Genomic DNA, 25,269 nt, shown 5'->3' on the forward strand with positions numbered 1-25,269 from the left:
ATATAGCATTTTATGTTCTTAGAAAGCTATACAAATGAATTCCTGCTATAGCTGCTCATTCGATTGCTTTTATCAACAATGAATACAGAATTAAAAGTACAGGTCATGATAGCCAAGCAAAACAATTATCATACTTACCTATTGTAAAGTTTTTCATAAAAACTTTTGTTTGGTAATGTTAAGTGAATGTTTGGTAACATGAGTTCCAGTACATAATGAGAATTGCTAATTGCTTTATCCTGAAACTCAGTCATTTCAACTACATCTCCTGGCATCACCATCTGAAAGAAAAAAAAAACAAAAACAAAAACCCACAGTAAACTCTCAAGTAAAAAACCAAAACTGCAAGTCAGAAGATGCATATAAAGTAGTAAGAATATACTAATTCTGTCTACCACAAGCACAAAGCAACAACACAATTTTATAGTACCTCTTCATTTTCAAACATGACCCTACGAGAAGAAAAAGGAGAAGGCTCTGGTCTTCTAATATCACAGACATCCTTCAAAGAATGAGACCCTCCTTCTTCTTCCTCTTGAAAGTTATTATCACCTTCTTCCTCCTCAGCTGCTATCCTTTCCAGAATAGAGTGCACAGCCAGAGGGTTTATTTTCAATACAATCCTAACATTGGAAAAGTTATGCAGAATAAGCCATTAGAGATGCTTGGAATTTTCATATTGATGCACAGTCACATGTCCCCTAGCTCCACTGCCTAGCCATTAAATACACACAGACTAACAGCTCAAAAACCAGGCATGCCTTCATTAAATAACATTTTATTAGACAAAGCAATACCATTATGAAAAACACCAAACTTAGAGGCACAAAGGGACATGGAAAAAGAACCATCAGGCAAATTCTCAACTTCATCGTGTGACCATTAGGTGACTTAAAAACCTAGCGCTCTCCCAAATTGTATCATTAGACCACCAACAGTTATTAAAAAACACTCTGCTACATAACAAAATGTATTACTTGTACACACTGCTATAGAAAAATTGATTTGTAGCATTATAAAACCACACAGAAAAAATGTCCACACGAATGTGCCATCAGAAAGCCACAAATTTTGTGGCAAAAAACACATGGCAAATCCTGCAGCAAATCTAAAATATCCTCTTCAAAACTGTTCAATATCTCTGAAGTATTTTAATGCCTTATATATGATATAAGCTGCAATAATTCAGTCACAATACAATTATATTTACTATTGTCACTGCTTTATATGAGCTTATGTTAATATTTTGAGGCAAAATTTGATGGAGGTTTTTATTTTTTGTTTGGTATTCTATCTTCAATGTAGAAGTAGGAGAAAAGGTAAACGGACAAAAAGAGGGGAAGTTACAAGTTTCTAATCATTCACCTAACTCTCACTGAAATTTACTCAAGCCTATGCAGAAACCACTATACATTAAAACAGTCTTGCATTATTATAAATAATACATATAATGCATTATATAATCTAAATAAGAAGTCTGGGTGGGGTTTTTTTATAAATTCTTTGGCTCTTTTCAATAACTACATGTTCTTTCTTTGCAAATTATTTTCAGGCATTTACTACACAAGCAGCCTGTCTAATTTTAGATTAGAAAACAGCACTTCATAAAAATCCAAGCCACCCACATTAAAAAATAGAACATTATTTTACCGAGGCCAGTCAAAATTATCTGATGATGTTATATCTCCATCTATGCCACCAGACACTTGAAAAAATTTTATTGGTGCTTCTGCATTATCTTCTTCAAATGAACCTGAATAGAAAAAAAAAAAATTAAAATTAATATAGGAATGACAACTGCTAACTTCAGTTTCCTACTCCTCAAGTTGGAGTCCAACAGATTAACTCATTGATGCTATTACTAAGGTATTTTGCAAATTTTGTTGTCTTTTCCTCCAAACATTTTTAGAAACTAAAACTATTTTACATTATCTTCTAGCCAGCAGCAGTTAGAAAACCAGATGCTTCTAATGCATAGATAGCTGTATTTACATTTATAGCATCACTACATTATGTCACAGCCTTGAAAAGTACACAGAACAACAAATCAGCAAAGAAGGTTGCAAATATAAACCAGTCTCACAGATGCATTATTCTGAAACATATTAGAGGCATATAAGTATTAAACTTTTCTCAGTGACAGTTATTCAGGACATCATTCACCCCATTTCTAGACTATACTTGAGATTCTTAATTTGCATAGCTGCAGTATCCCCCTACAAATCTACAAAACTTACCCTAACACCAAGATAAAAATCCCAGACAAAACCTAAGTTGAAACAAAGTGGTATAACAATATAACAGAAAATAACAGAAATACTGGCTCAGATCTCAAAAACAAGAATATAATGTTAACATTCTTACCAGTTAGCTCTTTAAAAGTAAGCTCTAATTTAACTTGTTCTGGAGTTGACCCTCCTATAAACTCAGTTTTAAATTCCATATCTGTAAATTCAAGATGAAGAATCTCCTTCTGAAGTGATTTCTTAAACCATGGTCCTCTTTCCTGATCTGACCGTAGGTCAGGTATTGGGAAGCGAACAGAGAGATTTAATGCTGGGGCAGTGACTTGAACTGAAACTCTACAGTTTGCAGGAGTATGTGAATCATCCAGAAAAACTTCAGTAAATGCTTTATGCTAAAAAACAAAGTAAAGGAAATAAATTATCTAAATTAGAGAAAATAGCACTGAAAATTACTATGGTCATTTTGATGATGTAATACCTAAAAATGAAAAAGGTTAGTTTTTCATAGATTACACATATTAGGACCAATTATTATGCCTCTTAGGATATTATTCTATTATTGGTGGTGTTAAAATTCTACTTAGTTCAGTGTCAAGTATTTTGCAGATGTTTGCAAAAATGGCTAGGTTACATTTTTTTTTAAATTAAGAGTGAGAGTACTGAACAATACTCAGCTGCAGTTAGGAAATATCATGTCTCCGATTTTATTTTTTTAATTTGTTTTTAAATGCTATTGTTGAGAAGCCAAGAACTACCATCATGCATATTTGGCCCTTTCAGTAAGTAATGGCTTCCAGTTCCCATCACTAATGTGTCATTCAAAACATCCCTGAGCATAGCTTATTGCTGACCATCATTGAAAAGAACCACACTTTCAGAACATGACCACATTGATAGAAATTATTGATGTCTTACTAATTTTAAAAATGAGGATTCTTAATTTTTGAAGACTAATTTTTCAGTAAAAAAATCAATGCAGCAATATAATTACATGAAGGTATTCGTTGCTGTGTAGAAAATCAGTTAATTGCATTAATCCTTCCTCATGTTATTTCAAGAAAAGCCTTCAATTTTAATGTTATTGTGCTAAAGGTACCAACACTGAAATCCTACTGACAACTTGAACCAAGACAAACAAGCTCCAATTTCTGTTGGTCCTCAGTCACTAGAATGTAATGCATATGATCCCCATCCTTTCTATTACCTACCCCAAAAACAGGTAAGGCACAGCACAGGCAACTAGACTGACTGTGACACCTAAAGATTTCAATACAGAAGTAGAATTGTCAGCAACAGTTTAATCAACTGCTGGAGAACATGGTCGGACAGATTAGGGATTAGAAATCAGTCAAAATTCCTCTTTTTTGCCCAGTTCTGCTTGCTTCAAGCTGGGATCTGACAATTTGTGAAGCAACTACCATTGCCTTTAGGTTTGTTATCAAGCATGCAATCACTGAACCTAAAGTGAGTACCTATGTCAAATGGCTACTGTTTCGTATTCGAAGTAAAAAAAAAAAAACAACCAAACCAAAACCACATAAACACACACCAAAACAAAACAAAAAAAAAAAGCAAAAAAACAAACCACCACAAATCAATCAGAATTAGCTATCTTAGGCTTAGTGCCGTCCTGCCTTCTCCCTGCAAAAAATCAGCAAGTTTATTAATCAGTTTCACTTTTAACTTACCAGACTTATGTGCTTGTTGTAAGAAGCATACATGTGAGACGCCATCATCTCCACCGTAGTTAGTTTCTGTGGCTGAAGTAAGGAATTTAATCTGTCTACAATACTAATATCCAGCTCACAAAACACTGGACTTAACTTTATTTGTAACTCTGCCTTCTGTGGAACCGAACTGAGTCTCCCTTGACTAGCCTGAAAATAAAGAGAAAAAGCACTAAAATCCTTAAAAACAATATAGTGAATCAAATTACAGCAACAAACTCATGGACCCTCTGTTTTACAAGATACCTTTCTGTTAAAATGAACAAAATTAGACAAAGGCTATTATATAGAAACTTGGGGGTTTTAATCTCCCACCTTACCTGAGGTCCTCTATTATCTGAATGCTTATAATGAAGCTGAAGGCATGGCATAGCATGAGAATCATTTCCTTCTTCAGAATGAAATGTCAGCAGCTTTAGAATAAAACAAGAATTAAAAATAATTAATAGATAAGGAGGAAAGAGTTGCCATAGGAAAACACGTTTATGACATTTCACCTACAACAAAGCGTAGGTGACCCTACATTTAAATCAGCAAACAGAGCCTCAACTCAAATGCTTACTCAGTCCACTTATTCAACCACTTTATCGGATGTCTGATCCTTAAAAGAGCTGAAAAAATAATCATCACCCAGAGAAACCTTCTCATTGTTCAACTCCAGCAGTTTTTGGAAAACATTTACTCTAATTCCCATATTGTGCTAAGCATATTTAAATATTTAACTCTACTCCTGTCAGGTACGACAGCAGTCTGGTTCCTTGTTTGAGCTTACAATTAAAATAGAAGTTGCATCTTAAAACCATAACATGTTAAAAAAATAATAAAAAAATAAAATTACAAGCATTTTAAAATCTAGCATTCTCGGTTATACAATTAAAATTTCTTTTCTATGGAACTACCTGTATTTTTTACATACCTCTGTATAATGAGGTTGAATGGAATGAGAGTCAGTAGAAAAAAGGCATTCAAGGAACTCCATATCCCCAATACATAAATCAGTACTAAAACTTCGAGAGGCAGTCCTTTGCCTTTGTTCATAGGACACTTTGATGCCAGTACCTATAAATCTGAATTATGAAAATTATTAATTATAATGAGTAACACAGAACAATAAAAATTACAGAAAGTCAAGACTTGATTTAAAAAAGGATCACTACAATTCTTTTTAAAAAAAAATTATTAAAACTGCCATAATTTCATCAAAAATTAGAAAAAAAATCTAATGCATTATAGCTTTAGCAACAAAGACAATGAAACTCTTTTACATTAAACATTCAACAATGGTCAGTGTAGAGAAATTTGTAAAGCACACTTCTGACATCTAACCCAAGACGCAATTCACAAAGCTGGGAATTAACATCCTTATATAAACAATGAAATAGTCAAATGCCTCAAAAAGTCTAAGTTACATGCATAAGGTAAAAAAAGATATATACACCCCTAAATATTTTACTTCATACACTGTACTGGGACATTAAAAACTTCCAAAAAACCCAACTGTTGACTAACTTTACAATTTTGCTCATGCTAACTTTTTATCCCTGTTAATATACTATTTTACACTAAATAAAACCCTAAGCTTCTTCAAGCAGAAATCCTTATACTGGAATAAAGGTGGTCCTGTAAAATACAGCTATTTCTAAAGAAATAATTCACTTAATGATTCTTGACTGTCTAGATTTCTGTGGTAGAAATCGTACCTAGTTTAATTCATCTACTGTTGAAAAGAGGTCGATTCTAATGTTTATGCACTTTTTTTATTTTAAAAAAACCCACAAAAAAGTCTCAGACAACAGATGTCAAAATTTGAGGCCATTTTGAAACCAACCAAGTTGAATACAATTAAGTGAATACAATTCTTATGGAAATAAACTTATTCAAACTTACTTAAAAGATATTTCTGTTATCTATATTTATTAATAAGCAAAGTTATACCTAAGGTGATCATGAGAACAAGCTTCTGCAAACACTTCTCGGAAGGACAGAAAATCTTCTGTTGAAAACTTAACTGGCTCAATCTTTTCTATTCGGGTAAAGAAATCCCGAGCCATTGGTGTCAATGGGTTAAGGTTCAGTGAACTTTCAGGTGGGGGTAAAGGGTCAATATGAAGTACAGACACTGAGAAAGTTCCAACTGCCAGTCTAAAAAGAAGCTCAGGTCTGGATTCATCCACAGAAACAGATCTGGATGGAATAGCTGAAATACAAAATTAAGTTCACGTAATTTTTCAGCAATAACACATTTATAAAATTATCTTACTTTTGATTTTCATTTCTTTTTACCAAGTTGCTGCTCAACAATTGATTTCCAGAATTATCAAGGGAGCAGAATGCAAAACAATTTTACTTACATGTCCTTCTTAAGGAAGTCTGGTGAACCACATTGGCTGTAAGCGTAGAACTTCTTGGAGGTTGTAGTTCTTGTTTGTTACGATCAAGAAAATCACCCCAAGTTGGTTGAAGCTTAAAAAAAACAAAACAAACAAAAAAAAAAATCTTAAATTTGACAATTAGATGGTAAGACATTAGATCAAACAAATAATAAGGTAAAGGAACAAAAAGAAGATACATGCATAAACAAACAACAGGACGCCATTTCATGGCATATTGGTGCTCAACTGAACAATTTAAATATGCTTTACTTCAGGCTACATTTTCTAAATACTATCATCACATACTCCCACATATATTTTAAAGCTAAAGCTGCTCTATCCATAAGCGTATATTCTCCCGTTTCTCTGTAAAAAGCACAACTGTGTTCCATAGCTTTCACTAAGCAAAACATTAGCCATGTAACAGATTCAGGAAAGATGGCGATATCAACACTGCAATTTTTATGTTGCTTGAGTAATAACGTAATACAACAATTTTGTACTTTTTACTGTCATTGCCTGTGTAGTTCTTTCTAAAAGAAAACCCAGATGGCAAACATGCAGTTATTGAAAAAGAAAATAAATCATAAAACATCCTGTATAAGCTACACAGCATTTGAAAAAAAATACATTAAATTTCCTGTTTTGGTACCCAAACAGATGAGAAACTTTCCAATACCAGTTCCACAGCAGAAAAGGAATACTATCAGCTCTAAACATTTTCAGTTGTCCTAGAATCTTGCAATAGTTCTTGATATTATAAAGAATATATATGCAAGTTTTAGACAGAAGTGTTAATTTCAAAAATATTTTAGATTTAGATACTATACCACTGTTGTGCTCAGTGGAGATCCTGCTGGTGTAGTTGTATATGTACTAGTTAAAGACAAGTCTAGATCCATGGTTGGAGGGTCTCCAAGAGGTGGAAGGGAGGAAAGGCTGTGAGACATGTCCATTTCAGCCATTGAAAAGAAAACTTCTTCTTCTAATAAGAAACACAGATAGCAAAGAGTTATTTTCTAATTGGGGAAAAAAAAAAACCAACCCAAACTTAAAGTGGAAATGTATTCTTAAGTTTAGAAATCTAACTGCTAGACAGAATAACCAGCTAAATATATTATTTACAGAAGTTCCAAGTTCTCTTGAGACTAGTATCATCTATGGACAGGGATTATTAAAAAAAACCAAAACCCCGAATACATACAAAAACAGTTCAATGTTGAATTTTCATATTCTAGTTGGCATAATATCTACAAATTCATACACTCTCCTTCTGAAAATTCAAAGTTCATATTTTTACATTTTAAAAATCATAAAAAATTATTCAAATAAAAATATAAATATCAGGGCAGGCAATGCAATTATTATTCTGTTTTTAATTTTGTCAAACATGCAATTGAAATGTTATACTGCATGTGTATTTACTGTGTTGCACAGTAACAGACAGATTACTGAACAGTTTTAATGAAATACTGAATCAAGTCTAGCCCGATAGCTAAACTAGGTGTTATTTTTTTATTCAACAGTACAATTAATAGTACACAATTGTTCTTAGTCAAAGTTCTTTTGATATTAAAGTTAGTAAGATAAAAGACAAACAGTCCATTTATATAATTTAACAACAGTTATTTGCTATGCGGGATCATCTTTTATACTTGCCACGACTAGAAGGCGTTCTGGCACTCTCCGTCTCATAGAAGCTTTGTTCAGATGATGCTCCTGCAGATAAAGACTCTTTTCTTAAATAACGTTTCAACTCCATCTGAATCCGATACTCATCCTCTTGCTGCATTGGCCGGTTCTTCCTATCTTTGTTTGACAATTCTATCCTGCTTAGACTCTCTGAGAAATTCAGAAAAAGGACAGAAAGTGCACTGTAATTTCATTACCAGGGTCTCAAAGAAAATTCAAAAATTAATCTGAAAATTAGCCAGCTGGTGTTGTTGTATATATGTGTACATCTCTGTATATACAGATCTGTTGTATATCAGATATGTATATACATGCAGTTTGTTGTTTTGAAGATTTTACTTGCCCAAAAAAAATTACCCCCTCCCTCACATTCATTAATTTCAAGTCTGAAAAAAAATATTTTCAGCTCATATACATAAATGTGTTCACATATAATATCAGTACATGTTTCTCTTCTCAGTCAGCTTTCGGGACTAAAGATACAACCTCTTAAGAGTTTAACTATTAAGGATTATTAAAATTTCAGGTTTGAAGATGACACATATGGGAAACTATATGTAATGCTTTTCCAGTTAATCCAAAAACAATGAACAAGTCCAGTACAACATATGTAGCAGTATCATTAGAAGAATATTAAGCATCTACCTAGGACATGATAAATCTTTTCAAAAAGAAGATTAAATATCTAGCCTAATAACTGCTGTTACATTAGGTAGGTGCGTTGGGAAGGAACACACAAACAAAACCACCCTCATCCTACTACTGCAGTAACGGAAACACTGCTGTTTATTGCTTAGCAGCTATGGACAAATGACCTCAATTACTGTCTGTTCTACATTTTCTGTGCCTGCCGCTAAAGCAGAGGACAGAGAAGGAACCAGGCTGCTAAGCCCCTCTCATGAAACAGAAGCTACAAGAACCAAAACTGTTTTGGCCTCCTGATTTTCTCCATTTACCATTTCCCCATCTCTTGTTCTATTACACAGTTACTTGTCAAGCCTAGGTTTTCATTAGCTACATGTACAATTTGCAACTTAAGCCAATAAATTGATCATCGACCTACTCAGGGCAGCTACAAAACATTTTGCTAATATCGGATTGAAATTAATAATATTCTACCATCACAAATATTTATTTCCCACTGAGCAGACTTGTTTATCTTGCAAAGTTTATTTTTTGTCCACCATAATACACATTTAACATTTACAGAATGTTCACTTGCCTGGTCCAGCAATAGCTGCTAGCATGTCCAACAGAAGATGAACCTGCCTTGGTGACAGAAATAGATGTACAGAGTCTATTTGTCCATCTACATCCAACTACAAAGAAAAACAAAAAAAAAACAAAAAAAACCACTTTCAAGAGCAGTTAAGGAATTTTTCTTTCGAAGTCTTGAATCATCTATTGTGATAATAGATTTTGATGCTGTAAGGAATACAACCATTCCAGCAGCGTCTTCATCTTCACATCTCTAGCGGTGTCATCATCTACACAATGACAGCTAGACATTTAATTGTGTATTGCTTCCAATCTGTAGCCTGGCAGGACAAACACAGGTGTATCACTGACGATTCAGTAGTTTAAAGTAAATACACAGTCACCTAACAGGAAAATTCAAGAATACTATTAACCTGCTATTTCTTTTCGCTGCTTTAATAATTCCTGAGACAATCAACAATATAGTTAGTACTGTGTACTGATAATAAAATACTGAAGTCAGCACCTTCTGAAGTAGACCTTAAAAACTGTACGGGTTCTCTTCAGGACTTCTCTTTAGTATACAGATGAATAAAGTCAATTTCTTCATAAAGAGTGGGAAGTTTGTAGAAGTCTAATTGGTTTGAGATAGTACACAACAAAGCAAGCCACTCAGAAGCTCAAGCTAAAATTATCTTAAAGACTTGTATAGATATATTTTTCAATTATAGAATCCTGTACTCCCAGACATTGGTCCATTCATGATTATACCTTTCTAGTGGGTGTAGGTGGCAAGGTGTTGGCAGCTGGACATGCAGGGGGAGCCTCACTGCTAAAAGGTCAGGCAGGGTCTGCCCAGTGCTAGGCAGAGCTGCTGCCAGCCAGCCCTGTAAGGACTCACCTCAGGACACAGCTGAGCCCATCAGCAAAGCTGGTGGTGCCTCTGTGAAAACATATTTAAGAAAGTGCAAAATGCTGTGTTGGCAGTGAGATAAAAACAGCAAAAGGAACAGTCCAACAAACACCAAGGTCAGGGAAGAAGGAGTGGAGCAAATGTGACCCAGTGGATGCAATGGAATACATTTATATGAAAATACACTTTTGTTTATAAAGAACTTAGGGGAATATTTATCTAAGCGGAGAAAATAAACAATGAATTTGTTTTATATACTGTTTCCTACTATTTTTTTTCCATCTTTTGCAAAGAGTTGAAAGAAAATGAAATCATAGAAGCGTGTTATACCTGACGTGAACTTACACAGTATATTTTGTAGTTTACATGCTTGAAACACCTATTCTAATCAAAGATGTTCTAATGTAATTCAGTTTCCAGGGTTTAAAGTTTAACACAGATGCAGTTCATTGCTTAGCCTAGGGTCTTTCCAATCTGCGTTAACTCTACCTGATAAACCAAAAAACACCCTTCTCCTTTGATTTTGTCATGCAATATTGCAAACATTCACTAGTTCAGATGTTGCTGTTACTTAACATACAAAAAGTGTTTTGCCTGTACTCAAGCCCAGCTTGCAAAGACTACTACTCTGCATTCTATTATACTGAACATCTCCTATAGAACAAAAATTACTCTCAACTCTGCCCTTGACATTTTTCTTCTGGCTACCCTAAAAATACATCTAATGATACAAAAGTGGGAAATTTTTGATCTTTAGAAACATCTAGACATCACTTAATTTAAAGGTTGTTAACTGCATTAACTATTCATACTTTTGAAACAGCCAGCATATCTATTTCACACCAAACAAAATATGTTATTTCACTTTTCAAGGCCTATTCTTAACTGAAGAAACAAGAAAAGTTAAAGATTGACTACAAATTGCTGAGCAAATTTTTCAACTGTAGTAGACTATACAAGACAGGTCAATAGCCAACTTTAGAACTGCAGGCAAGGGGAATGTATTTACAGTACTTTTCTTACAGAACTTCATTTCAACTGCTTTGCTTCCTGTATTTTAATGTAAATGTCAAATAATTTATTATTTTAACTAGTCGCATTTAAAGATGGCATTATTATTTGATTTACTATAAATCTATACAAAAGTAAAATTTACTACAAAAATTTGGCAGTAGTTGATACTAGTTTTACAATGCTGCAATCTAATCAATCATTTAAGGTTTACTTGCAGCTGTTGAAGTAAATTGTACCCTTTTAAAACCAAAGTTATTTTAATCACCCAGTTAAACATTTCACACATAGATAGGCAAAGTCAGTCACAGTACTACAAGAAAAAAAGAATAAACAAACTGCAGCAGGAGTTTCATGAAAGCAAAACAACTTTCTCAGGAGTTACTCCAATACATAAATTCAGTCTCTCTAACATACAGGAGTTCTTCTTTAACAGACTTCAGTGTGCCATTGGCTTGCCTGGCCACTGTAAAGGTGTCTAATTGGTTTTGCATGCAGACAATCTACAACAAAACTAAGGGGATTCTTCCTCCTTGAGAATCTCACCATTTTTTTTCATGCAGTAAAAAAATAAAATCCTACATAACTATTAATTTAGTTAAAGACCAGAAAAGCATGACTAACCTTAGCTCCAGGAAGTACTTCATTTTGTTTTAATGTTAGGCTTAACTCCATTCTACCAATCAGCTTACTGATCTGTACAGGGTCAGAAGGAGTAATTTCCGGCAAGTTTCTTGTTAATTGTGGATGTGGCTCATAAATGATTTTTGGATTCCAGCTAGGTGAAAGCTTTGGTTCAGTTGCCTTAAAACATTACAGAGAAAGGAGTGAGTGTATCCCATTTCTTACAAAAAAAAAAAAAAAAAAAGGCATTTCAAATAAGGTTATCACACAAATTATCATTTTACACAAATACAAATTTGACAATGGCCTTAAAAACATGTATTGATAACTGTGAAAGAAACAAGGCATGTACAATGTGAAATGTTAGGCCTTTGCAAAAAAAAAAAAACGGAGCAACTTTCCACAGAACAGCATATTGCAGAGGACTTCTACACATTCAAGTTGCAACCATATTCCAGTACAATACATCCTAAATTTTAGCAAGTCCTAAAATCTCCCTTTCTTTCCTCCTTCTCAAAATCAACAGGAAGTGATTATGAAACTTACTGAACACAGATGCAAGTAAAAGTTAACTTGTATCTCCTTCAGAAGGAATCTAATATATTAGTGTAACAATATAGTCTATCCTTTGTCAATATACATTCTTATATAATGTATTTAATTTTACCAGCTGTGTAGCTGAACACACTGGAGAGGACTTTGCTGATGCAGGAAACTCATCCCAGAAGAAAGAGACACCTGAGAGCTGCAGTAACTTGTGAGCAAAAGCTGTGGGCTGATGTACATTAATCCCAGAGCACTCATCTGCAGTTTCATCACAGTACATAGTTCTAGGAGGCAAAAGGAAATAAAGATGATAGGTGCATGCAAATTGTTACCCTTTTTGTGCCATTTAGCTTTTTAAGTTTGTACATGCTCTCTCTCTCTCTTTATGCTATTTACAATGCCACTGACTGTCATCAAAGGAGAAACCACCACTCTCTGGAAACGGGTAGAAATATTATCTACAGGACACCACAGGACTACCTGCTTCCAGTGTGAACATATCCTAGTGTATTACCCTAGTACTTATGTCTAATCTGAACACAAAGCCAAGGAGTCTGCCCAACACCTCTATACATACGTTTCCACTGGGTCACTGGCAATTCTTGCTTTAGAAACTGCATTTTTAAAAAAATCTGGTATCTAGTATTTTTCTGTTGTCTGAAAGTATTACTTGAAAGTAACATTCTGTTAAAATGAAAAGTTGAAAATTTCCTGCAAAATTTCTGTGAAATCAATTTTTTTACATAGTAATGATTTCAATACTTTGCGAGAAAGTAAAATTACACTATCCCAAAGGTCAAAACAAATATTTTAATAACATGTACAGTATTCAAGTTCACAGTCAGAGAATACATGTGGGCTCTTCCGAAAGCTCACAGAGGACCTAAAATCTTCAGTTGTTTGTGGTTTTGTTTTTTTTCAGGACTATGCCTTTCCGAAAATATTTACAAGTGTCTTACTCAAAAAGGTCAGTTCCTTTTGTGTATCGAAGAGATGGCCTGATTTGCCCACAATATCCACTGACTGGTAAACACATGAGAAATGGTACATTAACTGCAGAAGTGGTGATTCACTTATCTTTGGGAAATCCAGAAGTCTTCTAATTTGATGGTTAAATATCTTTAGCTTAAACATGTTAAGTGAATAACATGCTCACTGGCATTATAAGAAGAGGTGCCCAAAATCTAGTGTGTAACTGTATACTAAGAATGTGTGTGCCTGGGTAAAATGTATTGTACAGGAAATGGCAAAGAGTGACTTAAGGAAAAAAAAAAAAAATCTTTACCTTTCAATTCTAATTTCAAGTGCAGTTCCACTTTTAGAGTTTTCCGGCACATGTTCTATTCTCAAAACAGTATCTAAAAAGGTAACTTTCACTCTTCTTAGAACTTAAGTGAGAAAACAAAAAGATACCATGCAAGCATTTAAGCCAAGTTACTCGACAATTACTTTTATAACCAATTTAAAATGGTCTTTCATTTTATTTAAGTTGTCAGTATTTATTTCACTGGAAATGATCAACTGAGTTTAATAATGTAACAAGACATCAAGTGACAATGTAAACTCCTATTAAACGTCCAAGATGTACATCCATACCATGCAACAGACCTTTAACGCAAGGATATTTAAGCAAGTGACAACTCAAACCAAGTTTTCTATGGCTCAGTGTGGATGATCCTCAAAGGAAGTACCTGCTTTACTGTGCACCATGTCTGAACTCCCAAAGATTTCTATAGCATCACACTACTTTGGCTAAATACTTCTATTTCTAGATCTGATTTTAAACATTTCCCTTAGCTTGTACATTTTAGCACTAGGCTCTCCACCATGTAATGTGGTCCTAAGCCCTTAGTTTCTGCCACTTAAAAAAACCCACCACCAATAAAAAACAGAGTTTCGAAAGTACTTCTAACAACATGGTGTGATTATTGATACACGTATGTCGTAACAGGTCAGCTTTGTGTAAAAACAGCTCAAAAGCCATTCTCTGTTTCTCCTTCAACAATATTAATACTAACAATCTAAAGTTTGTGTGATGAACTAAACTAACACCTCCAAAACCAAGGAATCTCACCAATCACTCAGGCACAGATTTAGCTGGATTTGCTCTGGTGTAAACTCCAACTTGCCCTGAAGTAGGGTTCATTCTGTCCACTAAGGGAAGTAAACATATATTTTAGTAATTAACTGAGCTCCCGCCCCCCCCTTTGAAAACAAGATCAATTGTCCTGCCTTCCTGTTTAAACTTTACAAGTAATGATAACAAGTGAAATTTTGTGAAATAAGTTTTGACAAATGTGATGCCATTTTGTAAAACTGAGACACAACAAACTAATCTCAGATGATTATTCACATCTCAATAATTAATTCATACCTGTTTCAATAGTTTCTGCAAATTTCTCAAGTCCTTCAAAAGGCTGGGACCCTTCTCCTTGTTCATCTGTCAATTTTTGGCTAAGACACTCTTTTGCGAGCTGCATACTACTGGTCATAAAACTTGACCAATACATAGGCTCACACCCAGATGCTGTGGAGTTAAAGAAGTCTTAATAAATTTGACTGCGAACATTTTGAAACAATACAGACAAAACAAAATAATATATTTGGCACATCCAGAGAAGAGTTTCAACAGCTTAGTAAGAAGTCATATTTAAAAACAAGTTTAGTTATAATCTCTCTATACACTTCACTACTTCAAAATTATTTGAATCTATTTAGATTGCATTGCTAAGATTCTGGTATTTTAAAATTCAATATAAACAAGATGAAAGCACAATTTAACGTAACTGATCTGCAGCATGGTTTAAGAGAGTAATTTCTGAAGTAATTATATTGGTATGACTTGACAGGCATAATTGGCAAAGAGAAATCAAGCAAATAAGAATTTTGGTTTGTTGTTCGTTTTTTTAAGAATTATTTTAAGGTTTCTTATTCCATTTGAAACATATCCTAGATAGGGAACGACTAAAAGTGTAAGATGTTATTTTAGCACACTAGAACACATTTTAAATATCTATCACAGCCCTGACATAGTAAGTAGAATATAATGAAATCCAAGAGCACAGCACATATTAAGCTGAACAAGTTTTTCAGGAGCCAGAATAACTTAATTGATAGTGCATTCCTATCAGCTAATGCCAAGCCCTTTGTAAGCAAATACTGTAAAACCAGATTAGAGAAGTTAACCAAACTGTAAGAGTCTAGTATAGGCAAAGAAAAGTGAAATTAGCACAAATAAAAACATGTTAAACAGGCATAACACTCCAGTTTAGCATTCAGGTCTGGAAACATCCATGTGGCTACAGAAGTGCGATAAAAACAGCATTGTGGGGGGTTTTCCACTGTATTATAAAGCACTGTGCATCAAAGAACTGAATGCATGCAAGTAAATAAATAAAGCTTCCTCCTAATACTACCATTCTTTCAAAGCAATAATCTTACATAACAAGATTGCTCAAAATTTAGTGCCAGTTAAATAAAAATGAAATGCAGAGCATAGATAAGCAAGTTACTCAAGGTGACTTGCAAAAGGTGGAAAATAGGTTTTCTGCATTTTTTCTCTTCTTCATGGTTCATTTAAAGAAATATTTTCTTCTAAATCTCTACATTATAAAAAGGAAAACAAATAAAAATTCTTCAGACATTCAATCAAAATTTTCCACATGCTGAAAATGCACTAGATGTCCCACACACACTATAACAACGCATCTTAACAGAATGTACGGAAGTTTGACAATCAGCACCGAGACAGTCTAACTAGATCAGTTAGATTCATATGGATACAGACAAGCTAGAGGAGCTCAGACAACCCTCTCAGCATTATAATCAAAACTCATTATCTCAGACTGTGATAGCAATTACATTGTTAGTTGTTCTCCAAATATACAAGATGATCTATCTTTTACCCTCAATTTGGCAAAGCAAGCCAGAACCTCACTGTAATCCCCCCTCACAGTCTTACACTATTGCTACTCTACTGCCAACTAACAGCCAGCTACTAACGCTGACTTAACAGCACTTGACATACAGCACCCTAAAAATCTAACCAAAACTCCTTTGCGCAGAGTATTATTTTCATTTCAATACATCTCAAAGACTTTGGAAGAAGAGATACAACAGTAGAAACATTATAAACATTTTAAGTTATTTAACAGAACAACAACCAACTGAGAAACACTTGCCAATCAACTGATAAACACTTGACAGTTTCTTTATTGCATTAATAACAAAGTATGTATGTAAATTAAATGGCACTTTAAAAAGGCTAAGAACTGACTAAATCAAGTGTAGCCTTATGCCTCTGAAAAAAATATAAAGAATCTCCTTTCTGAAAATTAAAAAATAAGCCTACCAAGCCTTGGTCTTGGCCTGAAGACCATCTCTAATCCTTTTACTTCCAATGCACAGTTATCCTGTAGCAATGACCCCCATGGAACAGATAAAGAAATTGATTGGATAAATCCATCTGTGACTTCCAGAGGAGCGTCTGCAGACTCCAGGATCTCATTAAGACACTAAAAGAAAATAATATTATAAAAAAACAAAACAAAACACATGCATAATTTTGCATATAATAAATAAAATAAATTGAGGCTACCAGAAAATTAATTTTATTCAAAGAGACAATAAACTGGCCACTTTCAAGTATTTTATTTCTATTGTAATTTGTTTCACATTAATTACTTTGCTTTTAGCATAATACAGATTTCTCTGTAGCAGCTGCATAACCTGTATTTTTGGACTATACCAAAAAAATTCTGCTACTTTACTGTTACAAATACTACAGTACTGACACAAGTTAATTTATTCTTTCTCCAGCAATACTTGAAGAAAGCTGAAAACAGGCTCACAGTAAAAATGCAAAAAGTACAGAGCATTTCACTACCCTGTAATTTTAGTGTAATGCTCATGTCACATTTCTTTGTGACACTGGAACAAGGGAACCAAATAATGACCTCTTGCTGTAACATACTTGCAACATACAAGTAACAAACTTGCCATTTCTAAAGTATATTTTAATGTGTTCAATGTTCAGCACTAATTTTGAAATTGAAGCTCAATGGACAGACCAATATTCTACAGAAACTGTTTGGCTAACCCAGTCCTTTATAGTGACATCATAAACAAAACTACAGTCAAGTTGCCTTCAGTATCACACAGTAAACAAAACTGATGAGAAAATAGAACACCAGCTTTGAAGTCGCAATTTAGGATTTTGACATTTTCCATAATCCTCAGAAAAGACTCACTTGTTGCACTATATAGCTTTCATTACATTCATGCAGAGGAAACATATTCTTCACATATATGTTAAAAAAACCCATGCAAATCCCTATTTGTGCCTTGGTTCAAAAATTTAGTTAAAAACCACAATTATTGAACAAGAACTATTTAGGCTGCTTTAACAATAGAAAAAACAATATAAATCACATACCAAATTAAGTCAGAGCAACTTTCTAATATAAAGACCCTACTAAAGACCATGGTTGTAATACTAGGGCACAATCTCCAACACAAAGAATGTGGTTTTGACCTTCCTGTATTGAACAGGGCCACCGCTTTTAAAATACATAAATTAAATTAATTAGGGGTTTTTTTTCAATAAGAATTTAAAAGTGTGGTTTTTTTTAATTCTAGTAAAAATTTTATTCTAATTATAAAGAATAATTTTAAAGTAAAAATTAACAAAAAAGTCTTCAGAAAATAACGTTTTTCATCCTTAAGTCTCTAGACTTTTCCATTATGTTAACTTACTGCTCTGCTTATGCTCTTAATAACTTTGCTTTTAGAACTTTGTTTGTTTGCATGTTCGGCTTTTCTAGCTTCTGTACCAAAGTCCACTCAAGCAGCTGAAAAAGACACCAAATTTAAAGAAACAGAGCCTGAAACAATTTTATCAGGAAATTAACAATCAAATAAGATTCAGTGACATTGAAACTTCATTTTGAACTAAATATAAGAATTATAGATGTGGCAAGAGCATAAGACTGTAAGATTATAAATATACTAAAATAATTATTTGGCACGAAAGCTATATTTGGAAATACCACAGATTCATTTAAATTACATAAACCTTTACAAAATAGTTTTCTACAGCAGGAAGTAAGCTAGTTACCATATTTTTAATAAATCTGACTCAAATATCTTTTTGCTACCAACATACATGGCAATAAAAATGAGTGTATTGCAGTATATTCCTCATTATTTTGAAATAGACATTTACTATCTAAAAGCAAAAAAAAAACAACCTAAAACACCAAAACCAAGTACTCTTATAGCTACATTAGTTCATAAACAAGCCAGTTGTTCCTAGAAAGCAGCAATTAGACCATTCCAAGTGAAACTGACATCAGGACTTGTTCCAACATTATCAACTGAAAGCCTCCAGCTGGAAGTCATAGTAATACTAGTAACAAAAGCACTATTCTGTGTTTATTAAAGTTCAACTACAAACACTATGGGTTACATTTTTCTAAACAGCTCAAGTCCCAAGAATCAAAGGGGTTAAACAGCCCCAGGTATTCCTACATATCTCAATAAACACATGTTGGCTAAAATATCTACAGTGATGAACAGAAGTATCTACAAAAACGGGTAAGATAATATGTAAAAATACAGTCATCCTGGTGATTCATAGAGAACAAGCTTACAATGACTAGGGGGAAAAAACCCAACCCTGTAGTACTTCCGCGGCATCTGTTTTTGCAATCTGTCATACATGAGAAAGTCACGTGCAGAGAACCTCAAACATGTCATTGTTTACTAGTGAAAAAAAAAATGCCAATCTACAAATGGGGACGATAACTGAAGCACTAGCGCATACACCTGTAATCTGTACGTATACGTAATTAACTGTTCATTTAGTACTGGTCCATAACTGCTGATTTACATTTTAAATAATGTCACTTTGACCAGTGAAGAGCGCTGAGATACCCACTAGAGGGCATAATAATTAAATTAAAGCGAGCCAGCCTTACTGCTGGCCGCAGAAAACAAGCTGCAAGCACAGCCAGAAAAGAAAACTAACATGCAAACAACAAAAACCCTCACACTAAAACACTTCTAATATTGAACATTTCTGCAAAGTCTGTCTCCTGCCACTTTCAAACGTGTTTTCACACAAACAACTGGAAAAGCATTATTTGAAAACATCACATATTCACAAGTATTTTCAAATGTACCCAGCATGGGCCCGATACCAGAACGCAGTACAGTAAAAATGTGTTTTGAAAGTACTTTACAAAGCAAGAAGCCTGCACACCTAGGTCACCATCTGCGCTACCCTGGCATTCAATGACTGACTCACAGCAGTGCTTAAGGTTCCTCATGACAGTCACTTGACTGGCAGGTAGAATTCAGTAACGTTGGTAATTGACCCAAGAAAATTTAAGAAACATTACAAACACGGACACAGGCCTTTGGATTACTACAGTAGGCTGCAAGTATGCATACCTGTGTGTGTATAGACACAACCAAGACTGAAAAAGCTCCAGCTGGTTCAAAGCGTGACACTCCACCTGCTAAGCAAACCCCAGCTAAAAACAGCTTGCCATTTAATGTCAACAAGTACCTTCGCTATTGCAAGACTAGGGGACAATTTTTAGAGCTCTACACGGACTAAGCTCAGCATAACGCTGTCAACAAGAACCCACATGCCTCCAAGATGAAGACAAAACACAGATACCACACGGATTACTTCATGTTTTTATAATCTCCAGTAACAGCCAGTGAACATGCTCCTCGGTAACTACAGCAGCATTTTCTAGTAGTTTGGGCTACACTAGTTCCTTCTCCCTGAAATATCAGCAGCTATTCCTTTCTTCTAAACTTTGTTTCTTTCCTTACAGTTTAAAATAACAAAATCGAAGGGTAGCTAGAAAAACGTATCTGTAATAAAAGCTCAGTTTGGGTTGGGTTTTTTAAGTGCTAGCGTACCAGAAAAAGAGTTCCCTGGAAAATATGCGAATTATGGCTGTAACTTTCTACACAAAGGAGGCTGGGTACTGAAAACAAAGTGGGTGGCAGCCGGGGGCAGGGAATCAGCTGGTCCCTCAGACACGGCAGCAGCCGAGGGGGCGAAGCGCCGGCATCTCTTACCCACTTATCCAGAGGGACTTGCGTCAAGGAGCCGGTGCCCTGGTAGAGATCCAGGCTGAGCTGCTCCAGGCTGAGCTTCTCCTGCAAGAAGTGGCCCAGGTACCTCTGCAGCAGGTACCTGCAGGCCCTCTTCTTGATGGACTCCGAGAAAGGCCACGGCATGGCGGCTGCGGGACGGGGGCCGCGGGGCCAGGCGGCGGGACGGGGCCGGGGCCGGGGCCGGGGCTGACCCCTCCGGCGGGCGGCGAAAGGGAGGCGAGAGGGAGGTGAGGAGCCGCCGGGCCCTGCCTCGCCCCTCAGCGCGGGCGACCGCAGGGGCTTCCCGCTGCCAGGCGGCGCCGCCCCCGCCCCTCACACCGCCGGCGGGGTGGCACTGCCTCCCCTCAGGGCGAAGCGGCGCCGACAGGTAGCCCCATCCTCACTCGGACACCGTCGCCGCCATCTTCCCGGCGGCCCGCAAGCGCGGAGGGGGCCGCCGCAGCCGCGCTGCGCAGCAGAACGGTGCGCGGAGCGGGGCACGGGGCCGGGGACCGGCGTGTCGCCCCCCCGCGTCAGCTCTCCGGCCAGGGCGGCCGGGCCGAGCCGGGCTGGTTGTCGCCTTCCTCCCCGCGCGCCCCCCGCCGCCGAACCCCGTCACCGGCACCGTGACGTCCGCGCGGAAGTGGCGTCGCCGAGCGGAGGAGGCGGGGGCGGAAGCGGCCGCAGGAGGTGGGTGAGGGGGCGGTGTCGCGCCGGAGGGGCCTCCGCTGCCGGGCGGCGCCGGGGCCGGGCGCCGGGTGCTGGGGGCCGTCGCGCCGCTGGCGGCGTGTGGGGCCGCCTCTCTAGTGAACGGCCCCGGGGGAAGCAGCGGGGCGGGTCGCTCTCCGCCGGCAGGGCGGAGCGGCGGCTGCCGTTGTGTCCGGAGCCGCTGGGGGTCGGGCGGCGGGGCCTCGGCCCCCCGCCGCCGGGGCCGGTAGGTGGGCTGCCATGGCGCGGCGCTGCCGGCGGGGATGGCGCCCTGCTGCCCCCGCGCTGCGCCGCCGGTGGAGCGGGTGCGCGCCGGGGCTGTTTCGCTGTCAGTAAATCGGAGTGAGTCAGTGCGAACGGGAGGCTACGCAGCTCGGTAGCCGGCTCCCCTGCCGCCTTCGGCTGCTTTGGAATTTGTTTGTAGGTCCAAGGTGGGATTTGTTAGGAAGCGATGGATCTGACCGAGCGAATGTCTTGCGCGTCGCCGAGCGGTGACTGCCAGCCCGCGTCCCCTCTCGGCAGCAGTGCTGGGCTCCCGGGGCAGTGTCCCAGGGGCTCTCCCCGCTGGCCCGGGGGGGGGGGGGTCCCTTGGGCGCTCGTTAGCTGCGGCCTCCTGGCGACACTGGTACCTGAAAGGCAGCTGCTGGAGCCGCTGTGGTGGTAACCCCCACAGAGCCCGTCCCGTTTTGGTGACAGTTGCTTACAAAGGCCAGCGATGTCTGTCTCTGAAATGTTTTGACAATTGTGGATAAAAGCTAAGCAAGAGAATTGTTCTTTATTGACTGTAAACAAAAAGCTGCAGTTAATATGTCTTTATAGTCTCTGGTAAACCATTTAGTTCACAGGCTTTTCTAAGTCTTTCTTAAATTTTCCAGCAATAGGTTTTCCTTTTCTTTTTCCTGGCGTGACTTGTCTTCCTACTGCATTCAGGATCAGCAAAATGCAGACTTAATTATTGCTGAATCATAACAGCGTCTTATACAACAGAATGCAAGTTACTTGCATAAGAAGTAGCAGCTTCAGTGATAACTCCTTCTGTGTGCTGGCATAACCTCCTTCGGCACTTGTGCTCGACATCTTGAGTTTGAGTTCTCTGAACTGTCACGAGTTACAGAAGTCACTAGGTCTCATATTTTCCCTTTTTTTTTTTTGGACAACGTTAAATATGTCTGCTTGAGATGTATCTCATTTTACAATTTTATGGTATTAATATATATGGAGTGTAATGGTATAATAAATCTAAAATAAATGTTTCTATATGCAGAATGGAGACTGAATGCAATCCTATGGAGTTGCCCAATAACGCGGGGTTTGAAGAGGATTCTGATTATAGAGACTTTGAAGGAACAGATGTGAAAGATATGAGACTAGAAGCTGAAGCTGTTGTGAATGATGTTCTGTTTGCTGTCAGCAACATGTTTGTCTCAAAAACACTTCCCTGTGCAGTGGATGTGGCATATATCAATGTGGAAACCAGGGAAAGGAACAGATACTGCCTGGAGCTCACCGAAGCAGGACTCAGGGTAAACTAACTTTTTTGTCGTTTCATAAGCCTCATTGTTTTGAACAATTGTTGTTTTCAAAAGGTACCTAGAAAAATTCTTCAGTGACACCAAAACTACATACTCCTCTTGTACTTTTATGAAAGCCTGTTCCTACATGTTTTCTCCTAGAAAGTGAAACTTTTAACTAGTTACTTCCAACAAAGCAAGAAAGGAAGTTGATTAAAAAACAGGCATTTATTTGAGACACAAAATGATGAAGATTGAAGCAGCAATTTGTTACAGGTGCGCCAGTCTTTGGGTTTCTCGGGTACCCAGATAAGTCAGTAAAACAGCATATATACAACACTTTTTTTGCACCATTTGTATTTTTTGTGTGTGTGTGCAAACATGCAGATGTAAGACTTCATTGCAAAGGTCATAATGATATATTTACTAATATTCTGAGTTTTGGACAAAAGGTATTTGAAATTGTCTAAATACTGTATTACCACTAAGCCCCATAGTAGGAAGCACAGACTGCAATTTAAATCCAGTACCTTTTATTCTCATATTACTGTACTTCCCTGACTGCCAAAGATAAATGTTGTGATAGCTCTTTCCTATTGAAACATGGACCTAACCACAGAAATTTAATCGGTCATTTCTTTGTTGCAGGTAGTAGCTTATGATTTTGATCAGACTGATGACAGACTGCAAACTCCGTACCATGAAACTGTCTACTCGTTATTGGACTCTCTCAGCCCTGCTTATCGAGAGGTCTTTGGAAATGCATTACTGCAAAGACTAGAAGCTTTGAAGAAAGATAGTCAGTCATGATTTACCTGGGTGTGAGGAAGATTTAATGCTAGAAGGAATTCTTAGTATGAGGCACAGAGATCTTTCTTACAAACATAATCATAAACATTTTAAGCTTAATTTCTTGCATTAGTATCTAATTCATGCTAGTACTACTCTATAATATTTTGCTACAGTAGATTTGTGTATATTGCAATGCTATTAAAAGCCACTTCAATAAATAACAAAAAAGTTTCTTAATTTTACTTTCTTTTTTTGTTGTAGGTGAGCAAGTAAGTTGCTGCTTACAATGTTCAAAAAATTTGGTCTCTTTTCAAAGTGTTGTTATCCAAAACTCTAAAAAAATATAGAGACTAAATGTTACATGTACAAGTAGTGATTTTTTTTGTGCTTACTAGTAGTTTTCATACCTGCTTTTTAAAATAGAAGCTACTTGCTCTACCCAGTTAATGAAGAATAATTGGGAGAATACTTTTTGCAAAGAACAGAATTTCAGCTTGATTTGCTATACATAAATCTGAAAATGCTCAGTTTTGGTAACAAGAAAGATGTTTCTTGAACAGTTGAGCATTGCTTACATAGTGACAGTATTTGAGTTAAAAGCAAGGCTCAGAATTATTTGATCTGTCCTTGTCTACGGCAACCAGCAAACTCGAACTAATAAATGAGAGGTACTGCTAATATATGAATGTATTGTCTGAATCGCAAATGAGTTAAGCACAGAATTAGGATGTAATGGGCTACATTTCCTAACAACTATGTTATATATGCTATATATATGTATAAGTATGCTATATTGTAACTGGGAGGCTTGGAAGACATTTTAGCCTGTTTACTATTCTGAATGTGTGTTTACATGATGTACAGGATATACCCAAGACTATTTTTGCTTCAGCCTTTACTTTCTATAGTACAGTACTTTGCTACACCCGTTTTTCACGTTTTCTCCCTCAATTGTACAGCATCCTCTCCTGATGAATACTAAGCAAGCACTGCAATGTCAATTGCATTGTATTGGTTTGAAACCAAAGGCTGTATGAAATTTGCTAAGACTAATACAAACTGCAAGATATAACTTGTATTTTCTACTTAATACCTGGTACAGATCTCTTTATACACCTGTTGTTGTGCTGTAACTTTTCAAGTACATACTGAATGGCTGACTTTTTTAAAATTACAGTTGGTTAGAAATACCAGTACTGTTGAGCTAACATTCTGTGATGTTCATACTTTTTGTATTCTTGGAGTATTAAATAATTGTGCATCTTTCTTTAAATAATCCTGCCATTATTCTGCCATGCTTTTGTGACAAGTACATGCAGTAGCTTTTTGGGGGCCATGCTTAGGAATACATCAGTTCTCATAAAGTCACAGATTCCAGTGACTTCAGTAGAGCTATATTGACTTCTACCTGCTAAGGGTTAGTTATATTAATTGGAGAAGCCTAGTAGAGCTTTTGTAATAGCTTTGGGGTAGTGATGTACAACTATGACAAGACAACTGTAGTTACTGCTTCTGTTTTCCAGAGCTTAATTTTGTGGTTATTATCTATTTAGGTTGAAACTTCTGATATTAATCTTCTACCTTAGGGTGTGCTTCCATGCTCTAAAAATTGTTCATAGGCTCTCTTTTTGCACACAGGTTTGTGGCACGTGGTTAGTCCTCTGTGAGGAGAATGTACTTTACCAAATTTATATTTGAATATTTTTCCTTGCGACTGGTTTACTTGCTCAATTTCAATGATTAAAGCATTAAATAAATGCACCAGTGTGTTGTAGTTTTCTTGGGGGGGGGACCTGCTGGAAAGGGGGGAGTGAA

The 25,269-nt window shown here is 36.8% G+C and overlaps 2 protein-coding genes across 7 annotated transcripts in view; one reads left to right on the plus strand and one right to left on the minus strand.

Annotated features, from left to right (window-relative positions):
* Nucleotides 1-20,804, minus strand: part of ATG2B (autophagy related 2B) — a 48,186-nt gene extending 27,382 nt beyond the window's left edge. For 3 of the 4 annotated variants that reach the window (XM_080397738.1, XM_080397739.1, XM_080397737.1), the window contains exons 1-18: nt 20,426-20,804; nt 16,680-16,842; nt 14,703-14,855; nt 13,614-13,716; nt 12,450-12,612; nt 11,783-11,962; nt 9,260-9,356; nt 8,005-8,187; nt 7,176-7,330; nt 6,325-6,436; nt 5,909-6,170; nt 4,890-5,040; nt 4,294-4,386; nt 3,935-4,123; nt 2,365-2,638; nt 1,651-1,753; nt 431-623; nt 139-281 (exon numbers count right to left, since the gene is read on the minus strand). In XM_080397738.1, coding sequence (XP_080253864.1) covers nt 139-281; nt 431-623; nt 1,651-1,753; nt 2,365-2,638; nt 3,935-4,123; nt 4,294-4,386; nt 4,890-5,040; nt 5,909-6,170; nt 6,325-6,436; nt 7,176-7,330; nt 8,005-8,187; nt 9,260-9,356; nt 11,783-11,962; nt 12,450-12,612; nt 13,614-13,716; nt 14,703-14,855; nt 16,680-16,842; nt 20,426-20,587 — 2,879 coding nt within the window. In that variant the 5' untranslated portion in view covers nt 20,588-20,804. Of the gene's footprint in view, nt 1-138; nt 282-430; nt 624-1,650; nt 1,754-2,364; nt 2,639-3,934; nt 4,124-4,293; nt 4,387-4,889; nt 5,041-5,908; nt 6,171-6,324; nt 6,437-7,175; nt 7,331-8,004; nt 8,188-9,259; nt 9,357-11,782; nt 11,963-12,449; nt 12,613-13,613; nt 13,717-14,702; nt 14,856-16,679; nt 16,843-20,425 lie in introns of those variants that run through there. The other variant, XM_080397740.1, reaches the window with a different exon arrangement.
* Nucleotides 20,805-21,139: 335 nt separating this feature from the next.
* GSKIP (GSK3B interacting protein) lies at nt 21,140-25,215 on the plus strand. 3 transcript variants are annotated; one of them, XM_080397754.1, is made up of 3 exons: nt 21,140-21,493; nt 22,416-22,674; nt 23,311-25,215. In XM_080397754.1, the coding sequence occupies exons 2-3, from the start codon at nt 22,417-22,419 to the stop codon at nt 23,470-23,472; spliced, it is 420 nt and encodes a 139-aa protein (XP_080253880.1). In that variant the 5' UTR covers nt 21,140-21,493; nt 22,416; the 3' UTR covers nt 23,473-25,215. The 3 variants fall into 3 exon arrangements, with proteins under 3 accessions (XP_080253880.1, XP_080253881.1, XP_080253879.1); XM_080397755.1 differs by having other exon boundaries at nt 21,143-21,377; XM_080397753.1 differs by having other exon boundaries at nt 21,369-21,582.
* Nucleotides 25,216-25,269: the final 54 nt, after the last annotated feature.

This window comes from Falco punctatus (genome assembly GCF_963210335.1).
Source record: "Falco punctatus genome assembly, chromosome: 7".
NCBI lineage: Eukaryota > Metazoa > Chordata > Aves > Falconiformes > Falconidae > Falco > Falco punctatus.

Excerpts from the sequence above, each read along its gene's own strand:
- GSKIP (XM_080397754.1), top strand. The coding sequence starts at position 22,417 with ATGGAGACTGAATGCAATCCTATGGAGTTGCCCAATAACGCGGGGTTT. Across the intron at positions 22,675-23,310 it reads TCACCGAAGCAGGACTCAGG|GTAGTAGCTTATGATTTTGA; the intron begins GTAAACTAACTT and ends TCTTTGTTGCAG.